Here is a 15611-nt window from a genome sequence, read left to right on the forward strand (position 1 = left end):
TGGACATCTCTGCATGGATGAAAGAACATCACCTACAGCTCAACCTAGCAAAGACTGAGCTCCTTGTCTTCCCCGCCACTCCAACTCTACAGCATGATTTCACCATCCAGCTAGGTTCATCAACAGTTACCTCATAAGAAATCTTGGTGTAATCTTTGATGACCAGCTGGCGTTCAAAGTCCACATTGCAAAAACTGCTCGATAATGCAGGTTTGCATTGCACAACATCAGAAAGATCAGGCCCTTCCTAACGGAGCATGCTGCACAACGTATTGTCCAGGCCCTTGCCATTTCTAGGCTGGACTTCCATCATGCACAATCAAACCTCTACAAATGATTCAGAATGCAGCGGCACGACTGATCTTCAACAAGCTCAAAAGAGCCCATGTTACACCTCTCTTTATCTCCCTGCACTGGCTCCCGGTTGCGGCTCGCATCAAGTTCAAGACATTGGTGATTGCGTATAGAACAGCCACAGGCTCAGCACCCGCCTACTTCCACTCACTACTACGAATCTACATCTCCTCCAGAAGCTTGGGATCTACAAGTTAGCGACGCCTCGTGGTACCATCACAGAGAGGCACAAAATCACTTTCCAGAACATTTTCATTCACCGTTCCTGGCTGGTGGAATGATAAAAAAACAACAACAACAACAAAAAACTCTTGCTTCTCTTTACTTAATCCTCAGTCTAGCTTGTACTTATTTGAACAATGCCTGAAACTTGGTATTACAAGCACTTTCTGTGTCTATTTGCCTCTTTAAGAAGAATCGCTCGATGTATTCCCCAATTGTAAGTCGCTTTAGATAAAAGCGTCTGCTAAATGAATACATTTAAATGTAAATAAAAAGTATTTTCAGATTTTTTAGTTTTGATTCTCTAAACACAATGCATATTATGAAACAACAATAATAGTTGGTACATTTAATTATTGACTTATTAAATAATGTTTTGTGCATTATAATACACGTCTTTTTGTCATATTTGAATATTTTATATATATATATATTGTTTAATATTTCTTTAATATATTATTTAATAATCATTTATATTTACTTGACATATTGCATGTTTAAAAAAAAAACTAGTATTCACAAACGTTTTATAAAGTTTGAGATTGACATAACTTTCTTGACTTTTGAGCTCTTTAATTAAACTACTATAGTGAAGGCTTGGCTTATGAATATATTAAATAGGTCTCGTTGACGTTGCTTGGCAACATTCCTGGAGCTTCTAATGAGACACGCAGGATTCGTAAACGCCCGTCGTCTGCCTTTAAGTATTTGGTGAACGTGACGATAACGCGATTAATATTCATTAGCTGGGCCGTTCGATTCCGATTCCTGGTTCTGGAATCGATTCCAAGAATCGATTCCTCACTGTTGTTTTGGATTCTTGTTTTTTTAGATTGAAGGAACCTATAATTTCACCATGACTGCAGGATAAAGGTCGTAGAAAGTATCCTTCTCATAATAAGCTTTATTTGTAAAAAAAAAAAAAAAAAAAAAAAAAGACTATACACAAAATGTAACTGTGTCTGCTTTGCCCGTGAAATCGCATGAATTGAGCAAGACATGAAGTGTCTAATAAATGTGCACAGTTCAGCTGAATGATGAAGTTTACTTTGACTGTAGACCTATGCTTTGCACAAAATTAACAAGCTGTACACTGAAACAAAATAACCAGAACATTAACAATAACTGATGCGCTCTCGGCCACTCATCTATGCTCTTCCAGCCTCGTGCAGCCTTCCGTTTGAGAGGCGCCCATAGATAAGCTTTGTTGAACTGGATGAGGAGTCGATTCCTCTTGATGGAATCGATTCCCAACGCCTCGGAATCAAAGAATCGATTCTTTTTGGAATCGATTCCCAGCCCTACTGTCATAGTAGAACTCGTAGTATTTAAACTCAAACTCTGGCAGTGCCGGGTGTTACGAGATTTTCCGGAAACCGAAAATCTCGTAACACCCGGTCCTTACAGCAGTAGTTTACAAGTTGCTAATTGCACTGCGGTAACTGTACAGCGATCTTCCTGCGTCCAGAAATCAGAATCCGCACATCAGGTAAACATAAAAGTTCCGAATTCAACTTTATGACAGCATTGCGCAATGAACTTTGTACTGTAAACATTGTGTGTATTTGTCCTGGCAGAAGTGGCAAGCAAGTAACTTACAAGTCGTGTAATGTTTTCTGCCCTGTGTTTGCTTTTTGCCCAGAGACTTGTTAGTTTTGAATAAAAGAAAAGAAAACTAGTTTCCAATGAAGAAGGCAGTGCTGTTTAGTTTGTGGGGTGCTGTTGTTACACCCCATCTTGCCCAGACGTTTCAGAAGTTTGAGGAAACTACTGGTATTTCGAGGTATGTGACTATTATTTGTTTTATTTATTTAGTATAAAATATTTTTTATTAAAATAAAAATAATAATATATATATATATATCATTTGTATGCTTAGCTTTTTTTCATTTAATATTATATTTCATTACCAATGCTGTTTTGCTCTAGGGGTTTCATAAAGAATGTAATTGCAAAAATTGGCAGTGAGAATGCACTGTATCGCTTGGAGAAAGGAAAAGTCACCCTAACTCAGGTTATTTTCATTCATTCATAAATGTATTCATGCATATGACAGGACATGACAGCATGCGTGCATTCTGCTTTAGTGCAACAAAAATATTTACTCTTGCATAACTGGTTTCACATATCAGATGATTCCTGAGTTTGAAGCGGAGTGTCAGAAGGTTGCGGCTGATCTGGGACTTTCTTTACCTGCACAATTCTCAGCTCAGAAGCTTTTCAGTGACATCGGGCAGGCAGAATTCTACAAGCCGGTTCTTGATGCTGCGGCTGTCCTCCGTCGTCACGGTATGTTGCTTTTGTTTTGCGAGGTTTTGAATAAACCATTTATCCTTTTCTGTTGAATTGTTGATTTATCTCTTAAAGAAATAGTTCACCCAAAAATGAAAATGAGCTAAAAGTTTACTCACCCTCAGGCCATCCAAGATGTAGATGGGTTTGTTTCTTCATTCACATGCAGTGAATGGGTGCCGTCAGAATGAGAGTCCAAACAGCTAATAAAAATATCACAATAATCCACAAGTAATCCACACCACTCCAGTCCATCAGTTAATGTCTTGTGAAGTGAAAAGCCGTGACTTCATTATCCATAATAATTACCCTTCCTCCAGTGAAAAACTCCATCTCCTGTTGTCCTCTCACATCAAAATCCATCAACATATTTGTTTTTAACTGTGCTTGATCTGTGCATATTTCTCTCCTGATTCAGACTAGGCTAGTTTTTCACTGGAGAAAGCAGTGTTATGGATAGAGGACTCGTATTTTAGCCAGAGGCAATAGTTTGAAGTTAAAAACGTCTTGATGGATTTGTTTCTTACAAACACGCAGCTTTTTGCTTCACAAGACATTAATTAATGGACTGCAGTGGTGTGGATTATTGTGATGTTTTTATCAGCTGTTTGGACTCTGGTTTTGACGGCACCCATTCACTGCAGAGGATCCATTGGTGAGCAAGCGATGTAATGCTACATTTCTCCAATTTTTTTTTCCGGTGAAGAAGCAAACTCATTTCTGGGATCTGGGATGGTCTGATGGTGACTAAATTCTCAGCAAATACACATTTTGGGTGAACTTTTCCTTTAAGGCATCTCTACCTGCGTCCTGGCCAATATCTGGGTGGATGACACTGATCAGAGAGACGGCGTCGCTAGGATTCTCTCCGTATTGGAAAGCCATTTCAACCTGGTTGTGAGATCTTGCTATGCCGGTGTCAGAATCCCAGAGCCAGACATCTTTACCAGTGCCCTTGAAAAACTTGCGCTTAAACCTCAAGAAGTAAGAGCAGTAAATAATTTCAGAAGCTCTCCAATTGGAAAGAGCGGATTCGAAAGCTGCTAGTTAAGGATGTAACCAAATGCTCTTATAATTTGCTTGTTTAAGGCAGTCTGGCTGGATGTGGATGAAGAAAGTATCAAGGCAGCTGAAGGTTTGGGAATGACGGCTGTTCAAGTCAAGGACATCACTGAGGCTCTAAAGGAAATCCAGAAGCTTACAGAAATAGAGGTGAGGAATTACTGGAATTCGTAATTCCATTGATGCACTGTAAAAAAAAAATAATGGTAAAAGACTGCAAAAATGCAGTAAAAAACAGTTAATTGCTTAACAGCAGGTTCCCTTATTATATATAATAACGGTAATACAACTGTAACTGTAATACTGTTAAATTTACAGTTTTTGGTAGTTAAAAAGAACAAGTCATCTTATAATTTACAGTGGGGAAAAAAACAAATTACCTTTTTCATGTAATGGTTTTAATGGATAACTTGACAGGTCACCAGTGATCTCCAGCCACCCTCTTGTGATCCTGAAAATGTCTCTCATGGATATGTGAATATTAAGGTAATTTATAATGCTTATCTCTGTTTTAATTGTGCCAAAGTTCACTGGAAGTGTGTTATTTTTAGCAAGGGTTATAAAAAGTGTGTTCCTCTGTTTTTCAGCCTGGCGTGAAGATCCACTATGTGGACTTGGGAGACGGACCGCCTGTTCTCCTGTGCCATGGCTTCCCTGAGAGTTGGTTTTCCTGGAGGTATCAGGTGAGGAACCTCAAATCTTTCAGCTGATGCAACCGGAATACAGGCCTTTGAAGGCAGTGAGATTATTGTGAGTCTCATAGCTTAGTGGTTAAAGATCAGGTCTGGTAACCCACGGGTGTTGGGTTTAAACGCCAAAAGCGGTGATTCATGAGCTTTCACTATTATACCTTTGAATACGGCTCCAGGGGAATTGGAATAATGCAAGTTGCTTTGGATAATGAAAAGAAGAATGGACCCTTTTCACAGACTGTGATGACGCAACGAGTTATATTCTGTAATCTAGCAACTTTTTTGTAGTTTCATTTTTAAAAGATTTAATGTATATTTATAACTCTGTACTCTGTGTTTTATTACTTTGGTATTAAATTACAGAAAATTGGTTAATGCTGCTGAGTGAGTGTTCTAATGTGATGACAAATTTCACATCTTCTTCTCTTCTGACCATCGTAATCAATCTCTGTATATTTTTTATTTTTTTGGAAAATCATAGAAACGTTAATGTTTTGTTTTTTTTGCTGTTGGAGCAAATGGAAATGCAAAAAATTATTTATTGTAGTGAAGTTTACCCAACTATGATGACTTGTGCGTCTGAGATCCCTGGAAATGTGAAAAGATGCCATAGTGTAATGCAAGAGTTTTTTTTAACCATTCTAAATCACCCTTCTGTGGCACTTTAGTGCTTATTATTATTATATCTCTCACTTGGGATTAGGGGTTTGAACAAAACCTATCATAGAGACCTTGGGATGGTTTCTTTGAGTCAGTAAGAAATAACCTAACATCCTATCAACTTGGTAGCAATGCATTAATAACACTCGGAACACCTTAGCAACCGCATAGCAATGCCCTGGCAACCACTTAGAACACAAGTGCCACTCAGGTACTATGTCCTTCAGGTGTTATTGTTTTTGTTTATTGTTTCTCATCAGATTCCGGCTTTGGCCAATGCTGGATTCAGGGTTCTAGCTCTTGACATGAAAGGTTACGGTGACTCCACTGCTCCACCAGGTCAGTTATAATTATATACAGTATTGTTTTTTCTTTTACATTACATTTACATGCTTTTATCCAAAAGCGATTAATTTAAAGAGGAACAAAAGCAAAGAGGAGCAAACGTACTTCATCAAGAAGCCAACAATATGCATAATATACAATGCCAGGCTTGTTTGACAACTAGATTAGGAAGCAAGCTAGAGAAGAGGATAACTTTTTGTGAGCGTATAAGTGCTTTGGTTCGAGATTGTGGGGTGGTTACAAAAGAGGTCTTCAGCTGCTTCTTGAAAGATGTGATTGTTTCAGCAGTTCGGGTGGATGTTGGCAGCTCGTTCCACCAGAGAGGAACAGAGAGGGTGAAGGTTTTGGCGAGTGGCTTTTTGCATTGTTGTGAAAGCACAAGAAGGTGTCACTTACTCTGTGACTTGAGTGTTAATGCATTCTGTTCACACCAGCTATATTCTACTCTATCTATGCATGCTATAGATCTTATTGTGAACAATTCATCTGTGCATGTTGCATTTTTAAATGTTTTGACATACCTCAAAATGTTTAATCAAAATGTCATAACTGGACCTTTAAGCAAAAATGTCAGGACTTCTCTCTGGTGACATATGCAGGACGTCTCCAGTCATTTAGTCATTAAAACTCACCCCTGCAAGCTTGCGTTCATCTGCCTCCAATTTTGAATGCAATGGCAACATATTAAAATCTGATCGACAACTGATGCATAGAACCAAGTCCAGGCCGTACATTTGTGATACGCAGATGTACATCACAATATGGCAGAAAAGATCTGTCTACTTGTGTTTCAACATGACTTTAAATACTGCACTTGTTAAAAGCAGTGTTAGTTAAAAATGGCCTTAACCTGGGATTAAAAAGCCCAAAGTGAAATATAAAAACCCGTTAGTTGTGTTTCATAAAATAGATTCTTAACCTATGACAACTACTAATTGCAATCCACAGAATCAGTGCATATGTTGTTTTTTAGATGGATACTTCATTTTTGCTCATTGTAAATTAAAAATACATGGTCTTTCCCAGGAAGTTGTCAAGGTAACGTGTTAAAGGTTTTTTTAATTGCATCCTGTTATCAAGGACACTTAAGATACAGTATATAAGAAATTCCGTCTGGAAATTGTATTGCCTTATAAACACAAGTAGTTATGTATAATAGGTTACTTCAACTAAAGGAACATTTATAGTTCCTTTAGTTATATTTTGAAAACAGCTTCTTTTTTTTTTCCTTTGACGTCAGCTACGTTTTTAAGATGACCAACAGTAACTTTCATTACTATTGATAAGTTTGCAGAACAGGATGCTTTGACTTTGTTTGCAATAGCATTAAAGCCTGTTCAATAGCCATTACATCTGTGAATTATCCTCAAGTCAACGCATGAGTGAGAGACCTAAAAAAACTGCTGCCGAGAGTTTGTTTTAAACGTGTGTGTGCGTTGCTTGCTCAAATGTCATGCTTTAGCTTTAAAAGCAGCATGAATTTCCAGGTAACTGAAATAAATGCCCGAAGGGATTCTAGCACTCCAGTTCCCCTGTGATCGCTGTGGCATCATGCTGAGAATGAAAATGAGAAACACTGCTCTTTAGCATGTGCATCAGGTCACTTCTGTGATGGGATTTGAAGTTTACATAAAGAACTGTGTGTGGAGTGACAGTGCATGTTTTCAACAATAGGTTTTGAGAGGCTGTGCTGTATTTTGAATATATTTTCAATATAGCATGATCTCAAGGCCTTATTGCTTTAAATTATTACAATGCAATAAAATTAAAGACATTTTTCATTAAAGGTTTTTTAATTAAACGTTTTATCAAATGTCCTTATGCTCGAATATATAGTACCTTTTAATTAAGCTTTATAACTGCTGTTTATTATTATTATTATTATTATTATTAAACCGCCTGCATCAAATTTGCTGAATGAAAGCCAATACTTGTTTCTTATGAATATTGGGCTGCTGACTCCAAAATTAGTGCCTGATTTCTTCTAGCATATCACACTTTCTCACAAAATATGATGCATTGTAGCATTTTTGCTTTTGACAACCATTTGTAAGGTAGTTATTGTAAGAATTTTTGTATTATCCCTTAATCAGCAGAAAAACTGCCACAAAAACATGATTTCTGTCTTCCTCTGAGTCAGATTACAGTTATTTGTTCAATTTTCAAATGATTTTAACATGTATGAATGATTCTGAAGACATTATTTTAAGCCTAATCTTTATTTTCAAGGTTAGAATCATGACCAGTGACAGAAGAATATGCAAACAAGAGCCAGATGTTTTCTGCTACATGATGCTTTACACTCTTAAAAATAAAGGTGCTTAAATGGTTCTTTACAGCGATGCCATAGAAGAACCATTTTTGGTTCCACAACGAACCATTCAGTCAAAGGTTTTTTAAGGAACCATCTCTTTCTAACCTTTTTATAATCTGAAGAACCTTCTTTCGCCAACAAAGAACCTTTTGTGAAACGGAAAGGTTCTTCAGATGTTAAATGTTCTTTATGGAACCATTTAGACAAAAAAGGTTATATTATGGCATCGTGAAGCACCTTTATTTTTAAGAGCGTACTGCATTCAAACAATGACAGAAAATTGCAGATTTTGTGGAAACAATAAATGGAGTATTTAAACTTGTTGCAAATTGTAAGTTAAACTATACATTTTTTAATACTACATTTTCAAACACATTTGAGATGTTATTTTGATATGTGCATTAAAGCTGATACATATACTGTATATAATTGGAAAAATCTTGTTATTATTGCCATATGAAAGGATACAGAGCATAGAATAAGCACTGTTTGATTCCCACCTTTTTATGCAGAGATTGAGGAGTATTCTCAAGAACAACTCATGCTGGTAATTAAAACTAATCCATGTGAATTTACTTATCCATGTAAATTTATAGCCAAATTGATTAATGTTGCATACAATTTTGTCATCCCTCTCTTGGCTTTTTAGGATCTGGTGACATTTTTGGATAAAATGGTATGTACAGTTTTTTTACTTTTCACACATGCATATAATTACAGGATTACTGAACGGCTGATTTATGATATTGCATAATATTGAAAAACATAAGGTGCATTGCTAATATTTTAGCCTCCATCTTGTTAGACATATAATTAGTGTTGGGACTCAAGAACAGTTTCTTATTATTAACGGGGTTGCCTTAAAGGGGTCATATGATGCTATTTTAAAGATCATTATTTTGTGTATTTGGTGTAACAGAATATGTTGACATGCTTTAATGTTCAAAAAACACATTATTTTTCAAATACTGTACATTATTGTAGGTCCTCTATGCCCCGCCTCTCTCAAACACGTAGTTTTCAACAAAGCCCCCTCCTTTGACAAGCGCAGTCTGCTCTGATTGGCCAGCTGACCCAGTGCATTGTGATTGGCCGAACACCACAAGCATGCATCGGAAATGTAACGCCCCTTACCATAATCACGAGCTTCAAGCTTTCAAAGTAAATATCAAGACAGTTAATAATGGCGTTAGTTTTACCATCAGTTCAAGCCTGAAAGGGGAACAGAGTCGCGTGACAGACACAATGATGATGCCGATAATCTTCTAGGTTCAAAAAACTGTCGTCCGTAAAATGCATTGCACAAATTCGAACATCTGGGTTGTGCTGTTCTGTTGTAAATAAATCTTAACCAATGATTCCTAATTGCATCTACTTCCGGAAGGCCAAATAAAGTGCTTTTGCTTTCGCACTGAAACACACAGCATCTCCCTGACATGCTGCATCGACACTACTGCGTTCCTGAAACCACGCCGCCTTTCTTTGCGTGCATATTTGGGTGGCATTATGCTAATATTTCCACATAGTGAGGTAGATATGTGGGGGTGTGTTGGAACGAGCCGTTTTAGGTAGGCGTGGCTGATTCTTAACTTTTATAAAGAATATCTCTTTGGATTTGAGACTTTAGTCTTTGCAACTTTACAGATCTTCTTTATGCACCAAGAGCTTGTAACACTACAAAGAGAAAGGAAAAATTGAAATCGCATCATATGACCCCTTTAAGAAATACTGCAACCGAATGATTTCCATGATGTTTCATTAGCAGTTTTTGAGCATTTGCATGCTTTTGCATTGCAGACAGAACAAATAACTAAAATATACTGTTTCTTGTGCCAAATCTATAGCGCTGTGGCAGAAGGAATTATATTTTAGCTGAGTTATGAGTTTGCAGTCTGAATTTAGAAAGAATTCAAAATGAACAGTGATTCGTGAAAGAATGATCCGATTCTTTTGAATAAAGTGAATGACTCAGCATTTTATTTATTTAAATCAGAATCTTTACTTTATGGTCCTCCAATGTAACCATATTGTCAAATGCTGGTGCATGTGTTTTCAGGACACATTATGTTTTAACCCTGGCGGTTGTATTAATTAGGTTTAGCCTTGTCTGAATGTAGAGACATTTTCAGTGTTGTTCATTATCAGACAAACCATCTCTCTCTGCTCTTTTGCACATCTCAAAATAGTACCAAGTGTTAAACAGACACACTGTACTGAAGCTAAATTCTATCGAAAAAAATTAGAGCAGTTCCCCTTTTTTAAGCCATCTCATCAGAATACAATGCTCTTGTTTTTTCAGACCTTTTTCAGGCTATCAGGACATACTACATCACTTGCCAAAAGATTGTATGATAAAAATGTTTTATCTGTTGTGATTCTCATTGGTACTCCTGCGTGGATGAATGTGTGAAGACAGAGAAGTGTTAAGGTGGCGTAGCACATTATTTTCCGGATTCTTTAAAAGCATCACAAAACCATGTGTGGCAACAGAACTGACAGGTCGAGACCTCAAACGGATGAGGGATTGTTTTTGAAAGTCTGTTCATCCATATTTAGTTGGTCCACAGTTAGACCAGCAGATTCTGCAGTGCAGATAACACATGATTTGCATTTGGTAAGTGGAGTAAAATACAAGAGTGGTGCAACATTTAAGTGCATTTGTCCCAAAATATATGCATTTGTTATGACCAGTCTTGACCAGACTAGATAAACGTGCTTCAACTCAGCAGATATACACTGGCGTTCAAAAGTTTGGGATTAGTAAGATTTGTAATGTTTTTTAATGAAGTCTCTTCTGCTCATCAAGGCTGCATTTATTTGATCAAAAATACAGAAAAAAACAGTAATCTTGCAAAATGTTATTACAATATAAAATAATGGTTTCTATTTGAATATCCTTTAAAATATAATTTCCTTTAAAATATAATTTATTTCTATGATGCAAAGCTGAATTTCCATCAGCCATTACTCCAGTATAAAGTGTCACATGATCCTTAAGAAATAATTCTAATATGCTGATTTATTATTAGAATTATCAATGCTAGCAGCAGTTCTGCTGCCAAATATTTTTTGGGGGAAACTGCGATACTTTTTTCAGGATTCTTTGATGAATAAAATGTTAAAAAGAACAGCATTTATTCAAAATATAAATCTTTTCTAACAATATAAATCTTTGCTATCACTTCTTAACAATTTAACACATCCTTGCTGAATAAAAGTTTTAATTTCTTTCAAAAAAATGAAGGATCATGTGACACTTAATACTGGAGTAATGATGCTGAAAATTCAGCTTTGCATTACAGGAATAAACTCGATTTGACTGGATATTAAAATAGAAAAACGTTATTTTACATCATAATAATATTTCACAATATAAAATTTTTTCCTGTATTTTTGATCAAATAAATGCAGCCTTGATGAGCATAAGAGACGTCTGTAAAAAACATTAAAAATCGTTCTGATCCCAAACTTTTGACCGGTAGTGTATATGATGGGTGTCTCTTTCAGCATGTTCTTTGTCAATGACATGTAGTGAGATTTCGTCCTGTTTAAAGCAATTAAATTATTATAAATGAAATGCTTTTGGTCATATATTTGACTTATTTTACATATATTCACCTTGCAACTCCTTGCAACCAATCATAATTAAGAATTTAACAATGTGACGTGTAAGGCATGAGAATCTTATGTGAGTACTAGTGTGTGGCGTTGAGTTTATTTCCCATCAGGCAGTATAACGGGTGGGTGGGTGTGAAAGAGGTCATTACCCTCTAATTACTTGCTACAGTTGGTGGTCTAATCATGTAAATAAGGCAGAGAGAAACACGAATCATTGTGCTAGAGGAAGTGATCTGTAATTTTTGACTGTGTATGGGATTGAGACAAACAGATACTGGGCCAGTACAGTTTCTTCAGGACTGCCTTGACTTGGTTTTAGAATGATGTTAAATGACCCTTCACTGGGAGTTTGATTGACAGGCGATCTGACCAATCATAAGGTCGAATCTGCCATTTTGTCAGACAAACAAACTAGACAGGAGAGTAGATTAACCTCGGTGGACTTGAACTTGAAAAATGGTGTGCATTTGAAACAAGATACCTTCTGATGTTCATTCATGTTTATTTCATGCTTGAAGTAAATATGGAAAGATGATCAGTTCACATGCGCTTGAACTGAGATGCTACAGCGATCTGCGACAAAATGGTATTTATTGTTGGAATTTCTTTTAAAAAATGACAATCACTTTGTCTCATACCAAAAGAAACCTGCTCTGTCTCGTCTGTCACTGTTCTGCGATATGTATATTTCACTGCATTTAGATAATAATTAATATTATGTATTATATATTTTAATTATACATTGATTATAATATATGATTTTGTATTATATTAATTGTAATATTTAAATGTTTTATATATATTATATTAACATTAGAATTTCGTATATATATTTAAATATGTTAATAGGGTAACAATTTACAATAATGTTCCACTTAAGGCTCCAGACTTTGGTAATATGGTAACATTTTACATGATTAAAATCAGATATTATTTGTTAATATAATTACAACAACAATAATAGAAAATAATTATAAATATGTATATGTTATCAGGTAATATTATTTAATGGACCTAAGCTAACATCTAACTAACAATAAACAGCTGTATTTTTATTATTTATTTATTTAATATTTATTTCTGTTGTATCAGGGTGTTGCAGAGGCTGAACTGGAGAAAAACCTTGAGCGAACCTTCAAACTGATGTTCATTGCAAGTAATGAAACTGTAAGTTTTCTGAGGTTAATTTTACATTCATTAAATGAATTTCATTAGAGTTAGAGTTGCAAAGCTGAGAAAGAAACGGCTCTTTTTTTTTTTCATACAATGACAGTTCATATTGACCTTTTCTGTCAAGCTCAGAATGGGAAAAACACCATAAAAGGGTTTTGGTATATAAGACATTTGCACTATATTTCATGTTTTCTAAAGCATTATGATAGCTTTGTGTCAGTAGTATTTTTAATGTGTTAAATTATTCTTTAAAAGGCACTTGTGAGTATTTATGAAGTTAATAGATTACCAAGATTTCCTCAAGATCATAATCATGCATGCATTTTAAAAAGTCATTCAATAATGTAGTTATAATTCATGTTGCACTAGCAAACATCTTGACAGAGCAGGAACCTTATGCATGAGTATAATTCTCCCTTCATCTGAAGTGACATGGTTATCTGTTAGATATTTACATTGCTTACATTGCGGCATCAAAAAGCCAGCGCTGATGGAGATCAAAGAGGCGAGGCGTGCGGTTGGTGCTGAATGACCCGGCATCATAATGAGGGCCACTTAAAGGGCTCCCATCCGGGACTCTGATCCTGGACTAATGAATCACAAGCGGCAGGCCATCGCTCAGCCTCAGGTAGCCACAAGCTGCATCTTAATGAGCGTGTGGCTACCTGCATCTTAATCATCTTTAGTCTCTGTGATATTCTGGTCTCATTATATGTGATTCTTGGACTTTTTAAGCCAATTTTATGGTCCGCCAGGTGAAAATTGTAAGTCTGATCGCTTGGAAAAGTAATAGCACAGATTTCCCCAACCAGCTGCACATTTTTTGAGGTGTAATTCACATCCTTACTAAGCAGCACCTTTTAAAAAGGAAAGGACGTGTAGTCTCTTATTACAAAGGAAGGACTGTATGAAAAAATCTGACCTGAGCTATATATAATAACCAGACTGTCATAGAGAAACACAGTAGAAATCACATAGTAATGTGCTAAAAAACAGAATACATTAGCAAATGCATTTTTGTAAATTGAAATAAATAAAGCAGAAATATTAGACGACTTAAACTTTTTTTTTCAGTTAGTTGCCAAAGCAAAATTTCACATTTTTAAGATGAATTACTAAACTGAAACTGAAATAAAAATGAAAGGTAAACCGAACTAAAAAACTAAATATAAAACATAAAAGTACATACAATTACTAAAACTAAAATATGAACTAAATGTATAAAAATAAAAGCTAATTCAAAATATTAAATAATATTTATACATTTTTAAACTAAAATGGTTGTAATTATTAATATTTTTGAATTAGCTTTTATTTTTACATTATTCAGTTTTTTTTATTTCAGTTAGTTGCAAAGGCAACATTTCTAAAGATAAACAGAAATTAGTTAATTAAAAAACAAACATTAGTAAACTTCAACTAAAATTAAAATAAAAACTGAAAATATAAAAATATAAGCTACTTCAAAATATTAAATAAAGCTACTTCAAAATATGAAATAAAACAAACTATAGTATTTATTAATATTTGTAATTAGGTTTCATTGTTATATTTAATTGTATATATTTTTCTTGTATTTATTTATTTATTTTAGTCACCATTGGCAACATTTCTATTTAATTTTGTTTAAGTTGAAGTACTAAAACTACTAAAACTAAACCTGAAATATAAAAATTGAAGATGAAAAGATGAAAATTTAATAAAAATGACCAATTTTAAACAAATTGAAAATTGAAAACTGAAAATATAAAAAAGCTAATTCAAAATATTATTAAATACTATAATAGTATATAAATAATACTAGACCACCACCTAAAACATCTTCTTATAATCTGCAGAAATCATTTCCTAGCACCGCAGGAGTCTGCCAGAGAGGTAAGAAAGTTTATTTTTTCTGCTTTTCATTATTTGATGAAAAATAGAGAATGATTGGCAGCATCATTAGCTTCAGCAATTCAAATAGCTTCTTTTATGCAGTCAGCTTCTGATTTAGTTCATTGTTATGTATTGAGGAATGAATGCATGTGTGATTTGAGTCACACTCGAGAAGAACGGTACAAACCGCTTGTGCTCCGAGCCTCAAAAGACTGCATGACTGCACTGGCCTTATCGTTTTGTTTTCCTTGTCTGCTCTTTTGTTTATCAGGTGGATTGTTTGTGGGGTCACTGGATGATCCACCCCGCAGTGCTATTCTCAGCGAATCTGTGCTGCAGTACTATGTTCAGCAGTTCACCAAGAGCGGCTTCAGGTACACTGAGAAAATGGGCAAAAAGTGCATCTTATTTATGTGCATTCATATGCATCGTGATTTACTCAAGTAGGACATGTTATTACTGGAACAACATTTTTGGCATGCAGTTTTTAAGTCTTACCAAACTATCCTTTCCTTCTGATTTTAAATGTGAGTTCTGATTGATATCAGTGTTGTTTCAAGTCCAAAAGGATGTTGTTCCAGGCAGATGTCCTGCTAGACTAAATCATGTTGTGCTATGGCTTCATATTTCTTCAAAAAGTCTTTTATATTTTGTTTAGCTTTAAAATAAAAATGAAAGTTATAAAAAAAAAAAGGAAATTAAAAAAATATATTAAATCTCTTCATAACAGTATTTCACCCAAAAATAAACAAATCTATCATCATTTACACATCATCATGTTGATTTTAAACCTGTATGATTTGTATGATGATAAAAAAAATTTTTTATTAAATAATTAGGATCATTAAGATTTTATACTTTGTGACTTAATTTTATTTCTGCAAAAAACATAATATACAATATATTTTGTATTACATCCTTTTGTTTATATATGTGTGTGTGTGTATGTATATATATATATATATATATATATATATATATATATAATATATATATACACTCTT

At 34.9% G+C, this 15611-nt stretch overlaps 1 protein-coding gene across 1 annotated transcript in view; it reads left to right on the forward strand.

Annotated features, from left to right (window-relative positions):
- The first annotated feature begins 1952 nt into the window (after window positions 1-1952).
- The window catches only part of LOC107552031 (bifunctional epoxide hydrolase 2-like), a 22417-nt gene continuing 8758 nt past the window's right edge, over window positions 1953-15611 (forward strand). Inside the window, exons 1-14 of the mRNA XM_016233838.1 lie at window positions 1953-2065; window positions 2219-2359; window positions 2506-2590; window positions 2709-2865; window positions 3662-3852; window positions 3958-4080; window positions 4348-4416; window positions 4518-4613; window positions 5543-5621; window positions 8454-8488; window positions 8591-8673; window positions 12645-12726; window positions 14571-14607; window positions 14879-14981. Of these exons, the coding sequence (XP_016089324.1) occupies window positions 2262-2359; window positions 2506-2590; window positions 2709-2865; window positions 3662-3852; window positions 3958-4080; window positions 4348-4416; window positions 4518-4613; window positions 5543-5621; window positions 8454-8488; window positions 8591-8673; window positions 12645-12726; window positions 14571-14607; window positions 14879-14981 (1238 nt within the window). The 5' untranslated portion in view covers window positions 1953-2065; window positions 2219-2261. The remainder of the gene's footprint in view (window positions 2066-2218; window positions 2360-2505; window positions 2591-2708; window positions 2866-3661; window positions 3853-3957; window positions 4081-4347; window positions 4417-4517; window positions 4614-5542; window positions 5622-8453; window positions 8489-8590; window positions 8674-12644; window positions 12727-14570; window positions 14608-14878; window positions 14982-15611) is intronic.

This window comes from Sinocyclocheilus grahami, unplaced genomic scaffold (assembly GCF_001515645.1).
Source record: "Sinocyclocheilus grahami isolate Dianchi unplaced genomic scaffold, SAMN03320097.WGS_v1.1 scaffold440.1, whole genome shotgun sequence".
NCBI lineage: Eukaryota > Metazoa > Chordata > Actinopteri > Cypriniformes > Cyprinidae > Sinocyclocheilus > Sinocyclocheilus grahami.